Source organism: Neopsephotus bourkii, unplaced genomic scaffold (genome assembly GCF_033783945.1).
Source record: "Neopsephotus bourkii isolate Nb327-2 ecotype Australia unplaced genomic scaffold, CSIRO-AGI_Nbou_v1 NB_230, whole genome shotgun sequence".
NCBI classification, from domain to species: domain Eukaryota; kingdom Metazoa; phylum Chordata; class Aves; order Psittaciformes; family Psittacidae; genus Neopsephotus; species Neopsephotus bourkii.
In genome coordinates, this window is record NW_026900740.1 from 888,491 (window position 1) to 908,676 (window position 20,186).

The 20,186-nt window shown below is 42.7% G+C and overlaps 1 protein-coding gene across 1 annotated transcript; it reads right to left on the bottom strand.

The window, feature by feature from the left end:
* Window positions 1-2,570: 2,570 nt before the first annotated feature.
* VPS37B (VPS37B subunit of ESCRT-I) lies at window positions 2,571-17,619 on the bottom strand. The gene is made up of 4 exons (XM_061344609.1): window positions 17,465-17,619; window positions 8,619-8,790; window positions 7,935-8,017; window positions 2,571-6,814 (listed from the first exon to the last, which is right to left on the bottom strand). Exons 1-4 carry the CDS (start codon window positions 17,567-17,569, stop codon window positions 6,317-6,319), a joined length of 858 nt encoding a protein of 285 aa, XP_061200593.1. The 5' UTR covers window positions 17,570-17,619; the 3' UTR covers window positions 2,571-6,316.
* Between the last annotated feature and the right edge of the window lie 2,567 nt (window positions 17,620-20,186).

Genomic DNA, 20,186 nt, shown 5'->3' on the forward strand with positions numbered 1-20,186 from the left:
AAATCAAGCTTACTGTCCAGTCTGTGATTGTCTTAACTCCTTATACTTTCTGGGACGTAGTTGCTATCTGTAGCAGACAGCAAAACTAAATCACAACTGCAGTAACGCATATGCACAGGTTTATTTTGAGACCCCATCAAGACATCCTGCTCTACAGCATCCAATTTGCTAATGGCTTTTAAATACCATTAGGTGTTTAACTTGATGTGCTACTGACAAGTTTTCCTCAGCTCCTGCAACACCAGCAGTGGAAAATAACCAAGCACATGTTGCAAGATCCCACTCTTGGCTCCCTTCCACCGAGGTTCGTCCAGTTCATTTGGTCCTCCAGAAGCAGCTTTCAAGCAGTGTGGTATCAAAGCCCTCCTCTCTCCACCCTTTGGCTCCTCAGCCACATCTCCAGTAGCCACAAATGAGTTTGAATGCGAAGTGGCTCCAGTTCAGCAACAGCATTGCTATAGAGCAGCGTTTACAAAACACAAGTGTCTCTTAGATCACTGGGGGAAAACAAGGCCATTGAAATCAAGCGCAGGAACAGCAAATAGCCATTACATGCTCTGGGAAGTCAGGTTAAAAAGCTGCTGTAAAAGTATGTTAAGAGCCCTTAATTCAAGCCATGAACAGCATGTTTCAAACTAGAAAAATACAATGATGTTATGTATCATCTCCCTTACAAACCATCTACCATGGCTGGCAGTGTGAGTTAACTAACACACACCTTATTTATTGTATATATGTATATATTGTATATATGTATATCCTTATTTATTTATGGGGATTATATGATCCTCCACAATCATATTATCTTCCCACTAAGGTGCTATTACTCCAGTGCTGAGAACTGCACCCCTTTCCTCTACAGGATGTGGAAGGCCTCTTTCAACACTAATGAATCCCAGAAATCAGCCCATTTGAGCAGTGCTTGCTAGAATAATGTGCAGCTTTAAGTGCACGTAGCAAGGTGTGGAATGAGCTTCTGTGGTGAGAGGAAGCATTTTTAGCTGTGAAGGAAAAAGTAATTACTACATCATCACCTACAAGAGTGCAGAAAAAGCAGTCTTGAACAGGTTGAAGGAAATAAATGCATTTAGTACTAATAGTACTAAAATAGTACTAAAATAATAGTACCAAATAATGTGTGATAATAGTGATAGTAGTACTAAAATAATAGTACTAATAGTACTAAAATAATAGAAATAATGGTATTGAATAGGTTTTAGCTTATGGCATTATGCATGGTCAAAGCACATCCTACGACTTCCAGCCTCAGCTGCTATTTGTCCTGCAGGTAGGGGGAAAAAGAGAGATTGGAGTTCAAATGAGGTTGAGAGCCCACCAGAGGCTGCCCAGGGATGAGATGTCAACCGCAGCACCACGGTCCCAGGCTTCTCTGAAACTTGGGACAGAATCTCTCAAAAGAGCTCAGAGCAGCACATCTTGGTTCTAGTGACAGGCTCGGGAGGATGAACAGTCGTACCTGCAGAAGACTTGTATGAGGGTTGATCAATACAGAACCAAGGAGGACTCGGATTACAGGATCTGTTTAGGCTTGCATGGCCTCTGAAGCCGCTTCCAAAGGGAAGGGACAAGTCAAGGCCTCTTCTGTGTTACTTTGATTTTGGTTACCCATTACACAACTAACACATGAGGCCTGACCATCCAGGGTTACCTCTCCTTTGCACAGGGAACAATCCCACCCAGAACCATCTCCTGGTGCACAGGAGCCACAGGGAAGTGGCACCCGAATCCCAGGATGGGAACGTGTTGAAGTTTGGCAGGTCCCTTCTTCAAGCTGCAAAACACGGGCGTTGCTGCGAAGTGTCAGGAGAGCCGAGCTGAAGAACTGCACTTTTACATAACAGCATCTCCTTCCCTCGCCCACCTGCACTGAGTCAGCACAGCAAGTTCTCCTCAGCTGTACTTTCCCATCTCTGCATCAGCAGAAGGGTACCAGAGCTCTGTAGCCACCACAAAAGAACACATCAAGACAGTTAAAAAAAGGGTTTTCCTCCATATATTACCAGGTTTTCTGCAGTAGGACTTCTTTTTTATGTTGCTGCTAACGCAACAGATAACACAGAAAATTATATCAGGTCTTTTCTGCCCTCTGACTCATGTTCCTAAATAACACTGGTTGACTCATTTCTCCTGACTTGGCTGGAATCTCAGTTCTTCCTCTTTTAACAAACAAAGTGGCTTCCCCCGTTCCTTTGGCTTTCCAAGCGCAGATTCTGAACACTTCCACTATTGCCAATTGTAGGAAACGAAAACAAAAGCAAAGGGATTCTACCTGCATAAGACAATCCACCTACCTCACTGCCACGATTACGATGTGCAGAACCCACTCTGAACACAGCTGGCATCAGTGACATACTAAATGGACTCACTATATCCAGCCACAAAAAAGATGGCCAAAGACTTACTATGAATAACTAAAGCTATTTTCTTGCACACTTGTGTCCTACATTCAAACTACAACTGGTTTTAGACCATCTCGTGAGAAGCATTATTAAGTATTGGAAAACATTAACATAACTGTAATTAAATGAAGCCACAATGGGAACACGACACCAAGAGAGATATGCTATTTTATTTAAAATCAGACCACAGTAGATTACAGAAAGACTTCTTATGCAAACAAATCCACTGTATGTTTCACAACTTGCTAGGCATATAAAATTGCCCCTTTATGAATAGACTGTCCAGGATTACACAGAGGAACTGTTCAGGTGCAGGACGACTCTACCTCCTCCAAACTCGATGTTTGTGAAGTAGCTCTATATTCAGGCTAACAGAATTGTTGATTTGAGCTCTGTAAGTCATTATTCCAGTTTGAGAGGGCAGAGAAGTCCCAAAAGAGGTCGAGACTGAGGTTGTGGGAGTTGGGGCACTAAACATAATGGTTACCCATGACTGGACTGTGCCCAGGGCTCTGCCTCCTGGCATCACATGAAAGCTTATATCCTAAATAGTCTCTCCATGGTCACAGGTACAAAGGTGACCTGTGTGGATCAGCTGTGCCACAACAACTGACTCCGCTTCCTCTAGGCGACAGCACTGAAGCGCAGCAGAACTCATCCTTGAGTTAGCACCCTTCAATGCTCATCATCAATCAAACAACTTAACCACATACAACTGAATTAGTCATAACTTACAAAACTGCATACAAAAGACTGGCAAAAGTAATGCCATCCAAAGAGAGCATTTTCAACACTACCAACACTCTACAGCCGTGTTACACATTGTATTTAGAAGGTTCTTCTCTGCTCCAATTGCTTTGGGGAAGTATATGCTATTTGCAGCAGACATTAAAAATCCTCAAGACAACATTATAATATATATATATATATTTGGCAAGCATACTGAGCCACCCCCTCTCAAGTCTCAGCTTGCCTATGGCATTTTAATCTATCTTATAAACAGTGCAAATTAGTATGATTCTAACATCCTAGCCATAGCAGAATTTATTTATAAGCTGTAACAGAACAGGAGAAGCTGTTTAAGGGCAACAGGTTGAAAGCACTGACACTTGTCTTGCCCGACTCCTCCAGGTTAGTGTTTTGTAGATAGGATTTTAACAGCTTTCCACAGTCATCCTTCTCCTTTATCCTTAAACATTACCAGCAGTCAAGTATTTCTTTACAGTTTGTGCGCACACACACACACAATTAATGGCAAAACGTTTTCCATGAGCAGCTGGATTTCAGTTATGAGGTTGCTATAACTGAAACATCACATTAGGTACATTATCTATGTTCAAACTTACCCATCGGTGAAGGCAACTATAAGCTTACAAATAGCAGATACAGCCTTTGTTTCTTCTGAAGTATGAGGGTGAGTTTTCTGTAAAACAAAGTGCTCCTGAAGAGCCCTTGAATTAGTTAAGCAATGGCCATTCAAACGATAAAAATGCTATTATCCTAGTATTACAATCACAGGTAGTGATCCTAAGGCACATTAGCCACATGCATATGCAATAATGCATTGTTTTGCTTTCAGACAGAAAAATTGCATTAGCTTTGTCTGTATTTCGCTTGCACAAGAGTTTGTTTCTAGATAAAGTATCCCTGAAAGGTCACGTTATCACAAAAGGTACCAAAAGGAGAGAAAATTTAACAAGTAGTAAAAATATTTCTGGACTACTAATACCAATAAAGTTAGGTACAGAAAATGCAGTGCAAATTCACAATACACTTATCTATCACCTCCATCACTCTGAGGATGTTCAGCCCTCGGGAAAAAAGTTGGCACTTGATAAGTGTATAAAATATACCCGGTTGGTTTTATTAAGTGTTAGCAAAACTGATGTGAGAGTGTTTTAGTTGTTGTGTAGCAGGCTCAAAGTACGGGTTTCTGCACTCTGTCATCATCCTGGTAGCCCCCAGCTGCTTTAATTCTTGCTAGGACACGAATCATTTCTACAGCAGACTTATGTTTAGCATCCAGATACAACAGTTGCCATCCAAATACCAGCACTAATAGCACAGCAAAATTACTTTGAAACGAGTCATAATTAACCATGCTGATACGAAGCTTCAGTGAGAAAATAATACCAAGAAAAGCTATTACACTAGGTTTTAAAAAAACACATCCTGTACCATCACTAGAATACAGAAAAAACACACTTTGCAAACAAATCCAATGCACGTTGCTTCACAAAATTCCCCATCTACGGAAGGTTTCCAGGCTTGCACTGGGGAATTGGTTCAGATGCCAGGAACGCTGACCAACCTTCTGCCCTTTGTGCTCAGAAGGCAAAACACGCCAAATAACCATATTTTCAGAATAGAGAGTTTCCTGTTATGAGCTTCATTTCAGATTAGTATTTGCTAGCAACCGCCACACTCCAGAGGAAATGATTAAAGGACAATCAAGGGCCTTACGTAAAGGAAAAAGAAGAGATCTTCTATTTTGACTGATGCTGTTTGTAGGACAGACTGCCAAAAACGAAGTGCGTTCCAACAGAATGGTATGAAAGTGGTTTAAAGTAATACAGGGGCTATGACAGATTCTGGACTGACTGGTAACAGACTTAGGGATACATTCTGTGCAAGCAACAAGTGTTAAGACCTGCCCCCCCCCCCCAGCAATGCTCGATTAAAACACCAGCGCATGTCTGTACCTTGGGTTTCAAGTCACATTGAGAGTGAAATCTGAGCTCCCCTGAAAAACTTCTTCCTCCAGTGGCAGAAGTCAATAATAGGTTATGTAAGATGCAAACAGCCACCATGGAGTTCAAAAAGCTTCTCTGTTCTGCCTGCTTGCAGAGAAACATTAATCGTAAATTCCAGATAGATGGGCATGCCAATGACTGCAAAACTAGAGGAAATGGGTAAGTTAAAAATAGTTCTGCCAAATGAGAGATTGAGGGATAGAATGAAACTCTGGAGCTTCAAGTGGGCAATTACCTGATATGAAAACACAGTATTTGATTAAGAAATACCCTGCCTGGATTCCTGGAATCACATGATATCAAAAGCTAAGCACCTGTGTAAAAAAATCACTTCTGAATTCAACGTGTGGAGAAGGAAAAAAATCAACATAAAAAAGAGAATTTCAATAGGCAAGGGAATAAAAATGCCTGGTAAAGTTTCTATAAAACCCTAAACTGGCTCTACAACCAGTTTAGTTTAATTTCAAGAGACCAGGATATCAAGCTATTTAGGAGTGGGAGGAGTGGGTACTTCTGTTATGAAAAGTCTCAGGTAACAACTGAAATGTAGAAATGAAACTCTTGTACTGCCTAAAAACCATGCAACGTTTCTGACAAGAGTTTCAGCTCAGCGAGCTCTGAAAACGTGTACCTGGCCACAAATGCCACTGCCTGGGCACACTGCAAAGGAAGCTGATGCGGTCCACTGCAGCTCTGCCCAGTATTCAGATGTGGTTGTTACTATCCAGACACCAGCACTGATCAATAATTCTTTAGAGAGACGAACAGCTCCCAGTTTGCAACACATACATCCAGCTGTGATGGGAATCCATCAGAAGGGGATGCTGATTTCCCATCTCTAAAGAATTCAGAGCGTGATTCCATTTGTAACATCAGGAAATCCACCGCGCACCCTTTCACTATTGGATGGATTCACAAACTTCACACCCTTTCACCTTCCCAGACAAACCTCGTTGTCAAACTGATCTTTAAAAACAAAAATAATCACATTTACCAAACGCAATTGCAAACCTCTGTGCCACAGCTCAAATCTTGTACTCCATTGTGCAAAGAACAGAGGTTTTTCATTGCTTACATGAAGTCTCTGATGGGGAGAAAAAGGAGATATAAGCACCAATACATAAGTTAGGCGCACCAAAATATTCACTGGAGGATAAAGCCAGGATGTGGTGGAAGGCGAGGTGGTCTTTGGGGAAGAGCTGGAGGATACTGTGGTACAAACTGAGATGGATATCCCGGCTGTGGCATTTGACTTGCAGGCTGAACTCCTGGTCGAGGTGGGAGAGGAGGATACGGAGCACCTGGATAAGAAAGAGCTGGTCCTGAACTCATGGCTGCAGTAAACGGAGTAGGAAAGCGTCCTGCTGGGACTGCAGAAGGTGGAGGGGGTGGTATTCGTCGGGGCACGACTGAAGGAGTGTTTGCATCCGAAGTGTAGGAATCTTGAGGTGCTGGTGTTGTCTCGGGTGCTCTGGGCTGAGCCTGTGGCTGAACCTGCGGAAGTCTCTGTCCCTTGAGCACCATTTCTTGGAGCTTCTCAATTTTTACACGTCGCAGGTGAGCCAGTTTACGCTTGCTCTGGTACTCATCAATGAAGGAATCCAGTGGTATTTCACCATCGAGAAATTTTTCTGCCATATTCTGTCAAACATGGAACAAGTACTTTAGAAAATGGCATACTGCAAAGGAATCTAAATGGTTTATATACCCTAAAAATAGCCTGTGATTTTCTAGCTTGCGTATGGAAGATGACTGGCATACTAAAAATTCTGAGGAGCACTCCGAGTTACTTATTACTCAGAAGCACTGGGAGTTAAATATAATTTCCTCTTAAATTTATACTGAAGCAACAGCACCAAGAACATCTGAATCTAGTTCTGAACATTCCCCTTATTATCAGAGGTGGGAACAGACCAAATTCAACAGCTTTCCAGACTGTCAGCTAAGCTGAGTTACAGCTCAGTACTGCTCGCAGTGCCAACAGAAACACTGAGAACTCTGCAAGACTCAGGACAGAGAAGCAGATTACTGCCAAGCCAGGCTTCGTACTTGTGGTTTTGGGTAAATGATGTTTAATTATTAAGACAGGGGACCATACCTACAGTCACAAAGTTCAACTTGCCCTGGGAATGTCTTTTTGTGGTCACAACTCGAGGCCAGTAAGCAGATTTTTTCCCCTGATACTGGTATAGAAAATGTCCTACAGGCAAATCAGCAAGCAAAACCAAATACTTCCATTAGTCTAAAATAGACCATTCTTCAAGCTCTTGTATCGCAGCAAGTGGTGACCACTGGCCCCAGACAGATATGTTGAAATCATAATGGAATGTTTCACCAGAAATGCTGGAGAAAAAAAACAGTGCAGGCACCACTTTTCATTAGGTTACTGATATTTATAATGGATTAATATATACACCAGGCAAACACCATCGAAGAAAACATTCCATACTGATACACTATGAATTTGAAGGCAGTGCCAAGGAACTAAGACAGTTTGGCTTTCTTTTCTGAAAAGGAACATTTTCTCTCTTAAAGAGTAAAAAAAAATACCATTTGGATAAAAAAATCTTGCTGAAACTAAATGGCTTATCACCAAAGTTCAAAGCAAAGATCAGAACATGTTATTTAAAAGACCCTTTTTGTCTATTACGTGTCCAACACTTCACTGCAGCTGTGTAACATTGGAAGTCTTCAGTAATGTGTGTAAGTGGCAGAATTGAAGTGTACTGTCATTAGCAGAATTGAAGTGTACTGTCATTACCTCTGTGTCTTCCTCAATCTTAGCCCCCTCTGTCTGAAGCAGCGCTAGCAGTGTCTCCAGTGAAGCATTACTGGATTGTCTGTCTGTAATGGCACAAAAAGAACAGTAAATGTCAGTTGGCTCTAAGGGACTTTGAAGCTCTACAGCCTCAGCAAGCACACAAATTTCTAAGGCATGTACATACAACAAGCATTGTTCAAGACAGGATGTTCTACAGTAAGAAAATAGATTAAGTAGTTCAGGAATATTGTCAGAACGCTAAAAGCTGAAATGTAATTACAATGATGTAATATCAAAAGGCAAAGCACTTGAGCAAGTGCAGTATCAGATGTACGACACTTCGTGATTCAGTTTGAAATGAGAAAGTTAAATGCAATATTCTGTTTGATTTATGCTTAGTCACTGAAAATTCAAATGGTTTTGCTTTTTAGCAAGGTGAATGAATTTTATCCTAGAGAAGAGTAGGTCAACAACAGACAGGTAACCACACAGAAAGAATCCACAGTACCTGCTACTAGATGTAACAGATGCTTAATAAATCATTAGAAGCATGATCTGTTTCAAAACTACATTACCCTGATTCACACAGCTAAAAATGAGACACCAAAAACCAAACAAAAACATGCAACAGATTTACATTCACTTAGAAAACAGCAAATCAGAGCTGTCACCAGAAAACATTACCTAGTTTTGTTTTCTTTATCTGGTATGCTTCAAAAAGAACTTGCAGCTCCCGATATTTTTCAGTCAAGTTTGATTTCAAAGACTCCAACTTTGGCTGGTACAACAGATTGCCTTCTGCCAGACTGCGGTTGCTGGCAAGAGTCATGTCCTTGCTGTGTTGAACATTTTGGGCCTGGAAATGTAAAAAAATAATGCATGAAATGACAGTGAAAATATTAAGCAAGACTAATGGTTACTTAGATAATGTGGCAGTATCAAAACTTATAAAGAAACTACTAAATTAAGCTCTCTGTAAAAATTAACACCATGGCATTGGACCTGCAAATAATAACAATACTTATGGCCTCTATGAACAGTGGGAATGCCTACTGTTTGGCGGGCACAGCTTCAGCTGTTGAACTCTTTCCCATGTCTTCTTTTTTTTGCTACACAAAATCCATTCTCACAAACTGTATTTTCTTGCTCTACTAATACACTACTTTGCTAGCTTATGTAGAAGGAATGAGAAGGTCTCTACTGCAAAAAGCGTGTTGAAATCATCTAAAATGACAATGGACTGTTGAAGCTCATGGAGCAAAGACTTTCAGAGGAACTGCACTGTGAAGAAGGACCTCTTCTTTCAACTCTGAGCACCTGTAAATGAATCGCTTTCTGAACAGGAATTAATACTGACCTGAAGTCACTTTCCTGCACATTTATCTCCATGTGCAGCAGAGAGCTCATTAAACAGTTTTCTTCTCCAAGCTGGAAACAGTAATTACTTAAGAGAGTTTGTGCTGTGGACAAGGACTCGTTAGAACCCTTCTCCTTGGAGCAGGGTGCCCATGAATGCTTCGCTGGCAGAGCTGCTTTTGGCTGACCAGAACAGGAACTGCATTCCTGCTGCACTGAACTGTCTGTAAGAGGCAGGTTTTGATGCCACAGCAGTGTTACTGTGGAGAAACTAGTCTGGGCACTCATGCTAAGTGGCAACTTATGTCACCAGAGTTTCTGCTAACTCTTGTCACAGACTTAGCAAAGTCTGACCGTTGGCTGTCACAGTCCCGAGAGATCAGACTTCTGCATTCATGCCCTGCTACCTGAAGGTGCTCTGTAGGAATTTTTCTTCATTGTTTAACACAAATGTTGCTTCATCCCCTCCTCACACACCACTTACTATTGCTCCATAACGAATGTTGACAGATAAAGCAACAGTTGCTCTAAAAAGCCCCTTTGAATCCCAGCGGATGCAGTAAGACTGCAGAAGAATGTCATCCCTTATCTTACTAAAATGCAAAACACAAGGACCGCATCATTACTGTACCTTGTCCAGAATATTCTTCCCCAACTATGTTAAATCAATCCTGGATTGATACAAAAAGCTTGATTTTCAGCTTAATCATTCTGCTTTACATATCCTAGCCCAAAGACATTATTCCTAAGGAATAAATGACAAATCTCACCAAACCAAGATTCAGCAAGATTCTGGGTTTGTTCATACACACATGCACACAATTTTATCAAGACAGCCTTTATGAGCTTTGGGAAAGCTGAATGTTTAGGGAAGCCCGTCCTAGATGTCACATCCGATTCATTAAAATACTCAGACATCAAAAGAATAAAAACCAAACACAACCACAAAACACCAAATGCCAGGGGATATCTGGTTTCACATTTTCAGTGTGAATCAACAAGTGGGGTAGTTTTTCCATGGCACAACAGACTGATTCCATTAAGCTGCCTTCAAAATCAATGAAACTCTCGGTATGCTTTTCATGACCTCCTACACTAACATGCCACTTCTAGCACACATCATCCCTGGTTAGCCGTAACAGATCTTACTTATGGACAGTTGTAGTTCAGTGCAAACACAAAGAGTACAGTGCTTTTTCTTCCTTTCACATGCATGGGTGGGTATACAAGAGCCACACCTCAGAAACAGGAAAAGAAGAAACACGAATGAGCTATTTAAAAGCACCAGAAAAGGACAGAATTCAGGTGGTTTTGGCAGCCTGAGCACAGAACTGGGTGCTCAGGTAAAAACATTTCCCAAGCATAGCAACCGTGTCTTTGAAAGCTATCACCTCCTTTCAAAGCACCACTTTAATCTGCTAAATTCAAAACTGGCTCAATGCTAAACACATCTTTGTCCCCAGATACTGCTCTTAAAATACCAAAGTTTTACTTTCACCCTGTTCTTGCTAAATCATTTAAAAAACTATCAAGGATAATCCTGACTCCTAAATTCTACATCAATCAAAATAGAATTCTATTCCAAATCGTGAAAATTGGAGGAGCTGTACTTGTGATGCTGTTTTGTCTCCTCAAGATTCTCACATCAAGCCTAAACAAGCTTCCAGCCCTATGCTTGTGCTCAACTTGAATCCTTTCCAAGCATAAAAAGAAAATCCACCCTTCTCACTTTTAAATCCAATGCAAAATCATTTAAATTAAACTGGTTGCTTCCATTTGTATCTTCTCATATGATGCAATGATGTTAAGAACTGTTGCTTCCAGAAAGCCCCCTATTTTACATTTCTTTTTCTAACAATGAAGGGAACTAAAATACAGGACTTAACAGCTTAATTACTGGCACCCAGCTCCTTCCAAATCACCTGCCATCACCACAAGCTTTATTAACTGGCTGTCTTCTGAACTGCCAGCCAAAGAACATTGCGTGCAAAAAGATTCATGCTTTCTGGTGCCTCTCCTCTTTCACCATTTTAATGAGCAAACTACTTCCTTCAAGCGACTTCAGTTTGATTTGGTGATTGTATTTTCACTGCTTGTAAGGCTCATACTTTCATTTCAAAGCAGTTGCACAGTCAGTCTGGGAAGACCAGTTTTTTGAGTGAACTTTGATCCTTCTGCAGGATGAAGAACATGTGTATTTCCTCTAGAGAGGGAAAAAAGCCAGTGAACACCAGCCTGGAAACCCTGGAAGAGCACAAACCCCTGGAAAAGGAGCCTTTTACTGAAATTATATATAAGGAAGAGGAGAGGGAAGGACTCCAGATAAACAGAATAAGAGAAAAAGCTTCCTTAAGTTAGGTGAGGCTTCTGCAGCGTTTTAAGACATTACTTCTACGTAGTTCGCCTGCCTCAAGCACCATCATGTCTCTCAACAGGACTAAGGCATTGAGGAAGAAGCAAATGCCTAACTTTCTACACATGATTTTTTTGAATACTTTGAAGTCATTTCACATTTGTAAAAATGAATAAACATCAGTATATGATGTACTTTGACTTGTAAAAATAAGACAAAAAATCAGCATTTGAACCTACCTCCATCTAAAGCTGAGTGACACCCTGTCTGTCCGTAGCACCTGATATCCAGCAATTATAGTGTAAACCTAAGTGAAAGTCTTCAAAATACTTGTTTCACAACTGAAAAAGGTGTTCATAATCACACTTTAAGTTACAGTGCTTAAAATTACACAAGACTCAGTGATTCAGCTTTCTCCATATTATAGCACTTCTAAGGGCATGTTTTTTCTAAGCTGAAGAACAAGCACGACTGACATTTAATGATCAGTTCAAGTGTCTTCACTTCCAGCGTTAGTCTGTGTGAGACTTCTTTTAAAAATAGACACTCGAAGAGATGAGAAACTTCACCTGAATCTTACTCAAAACCATGAGAAGCAGCTTCTCAAATGGAACCTGAGGAGCTGGGGAAAACCCATCCACCTGTGCAGTGCCTTTAAATGCTTCATGTCACTGAAATTAAGTGAGAAGTCTCTGGAATGAGTGAATTTATTTCACAACAAATAGAACAGCTATAACCTCAAAGCAACACAACTCAAATACAGGCACGATTCTACATACCAGAACAATCTCTGGCACTGATGTATGTCTGTGTAATAAGTTTTTGGGCAACTGTTCCACTGCATTTGGAAGTCAATTCAGGGAACCAGAAAAGCAAACACTGTGAAGTTTGCCTGAAAAGCCCAACAGGAACACTTTCAACACTGGCTAATTTAAAATAAAACAAGAACGAAAACACTCCAAAGAGTTGCAAAATCATCCAAGGGTCAAAGATACTGCATGACCAGTCTATTAAGATTATCAGTGCAGCACAAAGCATGCCTTCAGCATCCATTCACAGCTCTCCACAAGCCCAAGACAATAGCCAAGCAAGGCATAAATCCAATAGAAGTTATTTTGTTGTCAGATGTGCTGTGCGACAACATTGTGTTATTAGCAGGGAGCTGGTACTGTATCAGATGTTCACCTGCCTACTGGAAGTGCCATGAAAAATGGAGTTCTTAAGAGACATAAGCAAACAGTATGAGATTCTAGGAGAACTGCTAACGAAACTACTGAGGTCACGAGCACTTCAACAGGCAGGAAACATTAATCTGAGAAGAGAAATACCAGTCAGAATCACGAGACACGAGGCAGGGCAATATTGAAAAGAACATATGCTTTTCCTTTAACTGCTAAGCTCTCATTGTGAATTCTGAATGGCACAAATGGAGCAATAACACTGAGCTGCTTATAACAGGATTTTAATGGCAGAAGGATTGCTCACCACTGAGCAGACCACTCAAACCAAATTATGCGCACTGCAAGAAAATGAAGCCATGGACACACAGTGGAGTAACCACTCCAGGCAAAAAAAGTGGTTTCTGCAGCACTTCAAGGCTTAAGATGCTTAAAAAGTGGGTTTCTTTAACAGAAATAATTTGAATAATTTTACTCAAGGGTTTATTTAATAAGCACTTCCAAGAACAGGCAGCGGCAAGTGCTTTGGGAACTGAGATTCTACTGCTTTCATCAACTGTATCTCTCTTTCATTCCACTTTTACAAAAGGAAGAAAAATGATGGATAAAATTAAAAGAGCTTAGCAACATCTTACTGTTTAACAGTTACTCCAAAATAATGGCTTGCAGAAAGAGTTCTCTGTGCCAAATGTCCCCAAGTAGCGTCACTCCTGTTCATCCATAAGCATGTTCTCAGAAGAACTGCCTCCAGAGATGCAGCCTGAGCAAGCAAAATCCCAACTACCCACAGAGTCCATCAAGAGCTGCTATAATTGTAAGCTTGCTTTGGCAAGCAACATGGCAAGTAGTCTCTCCCTAGTTTCAAGGAAAAGTCTTTTAAGGAGCTATAAATACAGTTTTGTGTGGCACCATTTTAATTGCTTTATACCCAGCATAAATCCACATTAGTTTTAGGTTTCTCCGGTCTTGCTCTAGCCTTTATCATGCTCACATTTTCTCTTTCACTTACACACATTTGTGAATCAGGAATGAATTATGCAGTCACACTGGGGAAGTATAAGGATGCACGTTTGGAGTGTCAAATTTACCCCTGAAACAGGAGCTGACAGGTGCATAGTAGGAGAATAAAGACTTCTTTTACATAAGATTTAAGTGTGCTTCTCATCAAGTGGTGGTATACGATAACACACCCTCTAACAACATCTGTTTCGTAATAAATATTAATACATATTCCAAAGTCATTAGATTTGCTAAATTTAGATCTTCTGATTATAGAAGTACTACCTTTAAAAATGACTAAATAAAGGTTAAAGGGTAGGTTTCGATTCCTCGATGTTTACTGTAGAGGAAAGAGACACCCAGAACTGCAATTTGCACTCACCAGGCACAGGCAGGTCACTCATTCCGTGCTTAGCTGGAACAGAAAAATCTATGGCTGCCACCAAGTATAATTCCTAACTTTGTAACTAAATTTCATGTTTGGCAAACAAGAACATAACCACTTGCACAATGTGGTTTTAGGGCAGGAGTGGGAATCCCAAGAAATCTGGGCATGAATTCACATAGTTTTAACTTGGGCTTTCGGCACTGCCCGATCTTTTCAACCAGCTTTTGAGAAAAGGACTATGCCCAAAAGCCCTGTTTGTGCTTTCCAGTGTGCTCTGAAATCCTGGACTGAGAGGAAGGCAATACAATTCTGACTCCTTGATTTCCTATAATTAAGGTCTTGAAGAGCAAACACTTCTTGGCGGTAGAACCTTAGTGGTCAGTAACATAATGTCACACTGTTTACTAAAGTGATGTTCCAGTAGATAAAAGGAAAACACATCACCACCAGCGTCAGGTCACAAAGTCTCCCATTTATGCTGTTACACCAAAAATCACTTTTACAAGCAACACACTTTTATTTCATGAAGATGAAATAAAATCTAAGATCTGTAGATGTGCTGCAGAGATTAACCTCAAAGGATTTTTAAAGAAAAAAACCAACCCTCCTCAATTTTAAAAGACTAGAAGTACCAGACAACTGGCTTCCTTCCTCCTTCTACCAGACAAGATGTTCGTTGTTCGAGCCCACAGGCTTCAAAAACAACCTTCCAGACAGAAAAAGCAGCAGCTTAGCTCTTTGCTGCCACATTTTTACACACCTGGGGATACAGTGTGAAGGACACTGTATATGCACACTACCCCTGTGAAACACGAATGTGCATGCCAGCTCACACATGCAGATACATACACACACCCCCACAGTGACACCCACAAATCCTGCTCAAATGCCACCCAGGAATACATTCCCTTTAAGGTTGGAAGTGCCTATTTTTAGCTATTAGCAAGAAAGCCAAGTGGTTTTCCAAATCCTCCTCTTTGCGAACACAACACTGGGGTTTGAGCTGGGTTTCCCTTGCGACGAGAACAAAGGTTTTTTTCAGCCATGGAGTAATCAGCTTTAGCCAACTTTGTCACTGCAAAGACAAATGACCTCAGAGAAATGACTCAGGAATCACGATTTATATCGGCACACCACAGTAAAATTACTAATTTAAGGACTTTGGAACAACTCTGCAACCTAGATACATGGGGACTGACAACCAAACACCTACACAAGTAGCAGTGAAGTCACCACAGCTCTTTCTTAACGTTCAGGATTTCCCTCTCTCCCTCTTCCTGCCACATGCTTCACAATGAAAACTCAGGACCCAGCAGCACAAACTCAAGAAACGAACAATTCAGTGAAGACAAAACCAGAATGAGGAAGAAGTATTCAACTATGGCCCATTCCTTCCAAGGTGGGTAAATGCGTTTCTAGTTGGGCAGACTCTAGCAAAAGCCTCCCTGCACAATAAAAGAGGATTATACACAGCCATATTTCCACACAGCTTGAATACCTTCAAACCTAGCCACACTTTCCAAGCACCACAAAATATTCCCTCAGGCCCAGAGAAGTTTACTCTACAATTTAAAAGCCTTCTGTTGCCAACTGAAGAGGAAAACCAGAGGGTCAAATTGAGAATATGGTCGAGTTCTGCAGTGAAAGAGAACCTTTTCTACTAAGGTCATGAGGTTTTCTGTCACTTCTGACCTACAGTCTTAAGTGTGTATTGACAAATAAATATCAAAAGAGCCCATTGAGCCAGACCTGGTCATGCACTTTGTCAGAGGTCACATGGAAAAGATCAATACTGCACCCATTTATATCTTTACAAAGTTAAGACCATTCTAATCTACTGGCTTTCCTTACTCAGTTTTTAACAGAAGGGTACTCCTGCCCTCCAGCAAACCACAGTGCTTCTAAGATCTGTGTGTTCCATTTATTACAGCAGTATCTGTTTCTTCAGCAGTTTAAGTTCCTAAAATACAAGCTCAAATGGAAAGCTACAATGCCTGCCCCCTCTTTCAAATCTATTGACATGAAGTTCAAAATACAAACTGCTGCCCAATGCAGCAAGTAAATACCATAAGGACACCTTATTACCTTGACCTTCAGTGGGCCTCTGCATCTGTAATACTTTGACAATATGGTTTGAGGTGACCCAGAACAATTCCCTTGGAAGTACCAAAAGGGCAGGCATCTTAGAGGGAAAGCAATTATAATTGATTTTACTTAACAAACTAATCTTTCTCAAGAACATATTGACACTTTTCCTTTCTTTTCTTAGCGTTTTTGTCCTCTAGTTTGAACTGAAACCCAACCCAACAAATACAAGACCCAGAGAAGTTCAGCACATTTCTTTCCTTAAAAGTTTTCATCTAAATGGTTTCATCTTATTTGCTGTTAGCTGACTACAGTCTTTCAGCCACATATGTGGCCATATAACCTTCAACAGCCTTGCATCACAACTGTTAACACAGTGCCCACTGGTATATAGAAAAACCAGTAAAAGACAACCACAGCAGGGGAAGAAACCGGGCTTCTGTTTCAATCACCATAGCTCCAAAAGCACAGCTTAGAGTCCGATACACTGACAAAGGCATTTCAAACGGGCAAAACAAGCACCAGAGAGCCTGACAGCCCTCGCTGCGCCCAGCATACCAACTCGGGCACACAGACATCTCTTTCATATTGTTCTGAATTAAAGTTGCGCCGAGATCGAGCTCACAAGCAGGACCGACTTTACCCTGACAAAATCCTCCCTCATGGCCAAGGCACAGAACAAGGGCTGCATTAACGGAAAAACTGATCCCACCTCCGGCCCGTCACTGTCTCCTAATTTAGTCCAAACCGAGCGTTTTCTGCCCGCCGAGCCCTCGGCCCTCCCCTGGCACCCGGCCTCCGGGACAAGTGCCCAGGCACGGACCCCCCCCCTCCATCACCGAGGGCCAGCAAACAAAAGGCCGGGAGGGAAGGGGGGACAGAGGGGCAGGCAGCGCTTCCCATAGCACAGAGGCTCCGTATTCACCGGCCGCTCCATGGCGGACCCGCGACCGCCAAGCGGCTCAAGCAGGGCCCGGCTGGGGGGAGTCACCTGAGCCGGGGGGGGGGCGTGGGGGAGGCGGTCATTAACACCCCACAACCCGCACCGGCCATGGACATGGGACAGCGAGCCCCCTGGACACGGCGGGCAGCGCCCCGGCGGGCTGAGGAGGGAGCCGGCCCGGGAGGAGGCCGCAGCCCGGACACGGGGGCGACGCGGAGTGCCCCTCACCTCTTCCATCTCGCGGGCCATGTCCTGTAGCTGCTCCTCGTCGTCCAGCAGCGCGCTGAGCTCCTGCAGGCTCAGCGCCTCCAGGCGCCGCACGTCCAGCGCCATCCCGGCGCGGCTCCCCCGGCCCAGCTGCCCCCAGCCCCGGCCCCGGCTCCGACCCCGCCGCCACCAACCGGAAGTGCCGCCGCGGTGTCGCCCCTGCCCCGGGTGGGCACCGCCCTCGGCGCCCCCTGCTGGGAGGGCGGGCCGGCAGCGTGCGGGGCGGGGCGTACCAAAGGGGCTGGGAGGAGGTGGTGGACGGTACCAAAGGGCGGTAGGGGTGGGGGGGAAGCGTGCAGAGAGGCGGAGGGTGACCGAGGTGACAGGGCTGAATACCTGATTAGGTTAAAACCAGCCCAAAATCACATCCTGCCAAGCTTTGGTGCTGGGTGCATTTTCTTCTCCAAGAGCAAAGGGCGAGAAATGATCTTTCCACCGATGTATTTTATGGTGAATTCAGAGAGTTTAGTCATGTAGCAAAAGCTCTGCATCAATTAAAACATCATAGCTGTATCAGTTAAAACATCATAGCTGCATTCTGTTCTCCTGATTTGTATCTGTTAAGTCACCAACACCGTACTAGGCACTCTGTGGTAACACTTTGGAGCAGTAGTTTCCTGCTTACTACTGATGTTAGCATAGGTGATAAGGACAATTATGCCTAAAACAATTAATTGTGCTAACATAACCTAAGTGGTATGCATCTCTAGGTATGCACGGCCTTCCTGGTCTGCTTTTGTACCTAAGGGATCATGGGTGTGCTTGTTTCCATGTGTGTGTCACCAAGGAGGACCAGTGGCTCATGAGCCAAAGGAGGAGGGTAGGGAATGGCCATGTGGTTGTTGTCCTTTGTAGCTGACTTTTTTCATCTCAGTGGGGAAAAAATCAATGGAGTTGAACTGAATCCATCTCTGATGCAAGGCTATTAAACTGTGATGATGTTACAGTCACATCCAAGAAGTGACCCAGTACTTCCTCCCAGAGCTGAATGAAGACATGACTGCTCTAGCTTTAGTCTTTTGCCCTATAACTAAACTCAGCTCTCCAGCCAAAAAGCTCTCTGTGTCTTATGGCCCTTAGGTAATAAAGGCAAACACCATGACACGGGTAGAAAAAGGCTTCCTGGCCTTCTGTCTGCCTAGTGCAGAGCTGCTGTTCCCCCATGGTGCAGACTGAGCCCATTCAGAGGCAGGTAAGAGCGAGGTGTTTGCGCAGCAGGAAGCTGAGCTGAGCTTGCTTAGGGTGGGGAGGTGGTGATTAGTGAGAGGAGAACATGTCCACTCATCCACGTCAATGCACCTTCCTGCTGCTGCGGTATGTGCTGGGCTCCTCCTTGTGTGGGGCACAGATGAGCCAGCACCCGTACCCCTTGGCAGTGACAGGGGTTTGCATGGCCACTGCAGCCCGACCTTGTTATTTAAAGCCAGTAGATAGCTGCCATCCAACACAGTATCATACACCGTACTTCCACATCGCCATCAAGAAGACATAGTATAACCCAGGCTGTAAATCTGTGCATGCAAACACACCCATATACACACACACAAATAGAGGAATTAGTTGAGGGTTTAAAAGAAACCCTGTCTTCCCAAGAACGTGATTGTAACTCCATAGCATAGCTAAATAATTGGTATGGGGGGAGTGTGGTTTAGAAGAGGCTGACTCAGCTTCATGTTGTGAATCTAGTTTTACCACTGCCTTTTGGTGTGATCCTGAGTGGAGCTCTCAGCTTCCCTCCACTATAATGCCTTTTGCTTAAAAAGAAGAACCATTCAGTCCCAGGTTAGGGTGGAGAGGAAAAGTTCAAACTGAATAATACTTGTAGAGGTTCTCTGGGTGAGTATCTCTGGTGAAGGGCACTACAGTATCATAGTAATTGCACTGTCAATATGCTGTTAGGAAAAATGGTTTACTGTCATCTAAGGAGCTTTTCTGTAACTAATTCTTGTTCTTTTTGCATGGGGCTGATGGAAGTTCACTGCTCTAGACATCAAGGAATGGATTATTTTAATACATCGTAATCAGTATTAAAGTTAGAAGCAGAATAATGCAGAGCAAGGAAGTCATCCCAAAATGCACAGGGAGAACATACTCATTTGTGCTCAAGTATAACACATACTGACAATACCACTTCTCCCTGTGTAGCTATGCTTGGGTGCTGGCGATGTCAGGGATGAGTGTCTATGTTAAACATCTGGCCTGCTTTTGAGTGCTTCAATCAGCATCTGCATGTGACTGAGTTCTCAAATTGGTCAGAAAAGCTGCTGAGGTTGACATACAAGATAATAGGGGTCAGCTGCTTTTGTATAATTATATATTCTATTTGGACGGGTAGGAGGGTGCCTTTCCATTCAGCAGTCTTCATGAAAAACAAAGGGTTTATGACAGCTCATCTCTTGGACAGAATATGGAGGATCACAGATAAACTGGGATTTTAGGCTACAGGGATTATCCACTCGTGCAGTGCTGCAGGCTGAGATTTATCAGCTACTCAGCCTTGGTTCTTATTTGCCCTTGCCTGCCTAAACCCTTTTGAAGGGTGACAGCATTCACAAACATTCAAATAGCAAGCGGGCAGAGTACAGAAGTCAGGGGGTTTTATTACAGGAGAAATGGAACAAAAAATATTGGGAAGATTACAGTGGAAATTACAGTGTCATGGTGAGTAAGGAGTCGGGCTTCA

Coding starts and splice junctions, on each gene's coding strand:
- VPS37B (XM_061344609.1), bottom strand. CDS start 17,569: ATGGCGCTGGACGTGCGGCGCCTGGAGGCGCTGAGCCTGCAGGAGCTC. Junction 8,018..8,618: donor GATAAAGAAAACAAAACTAG/GTAATGTTTTCT, acceptor GTGCCATTACAG/ACAGACAATCCAGTAATGCT. Junction 6,815..7,934: donor AGATTGAGGAAGACACAGAG/GTAATGACAGTA, acceptor CATGTTTGACAG/AATATGGCAGAAAAATTTCT.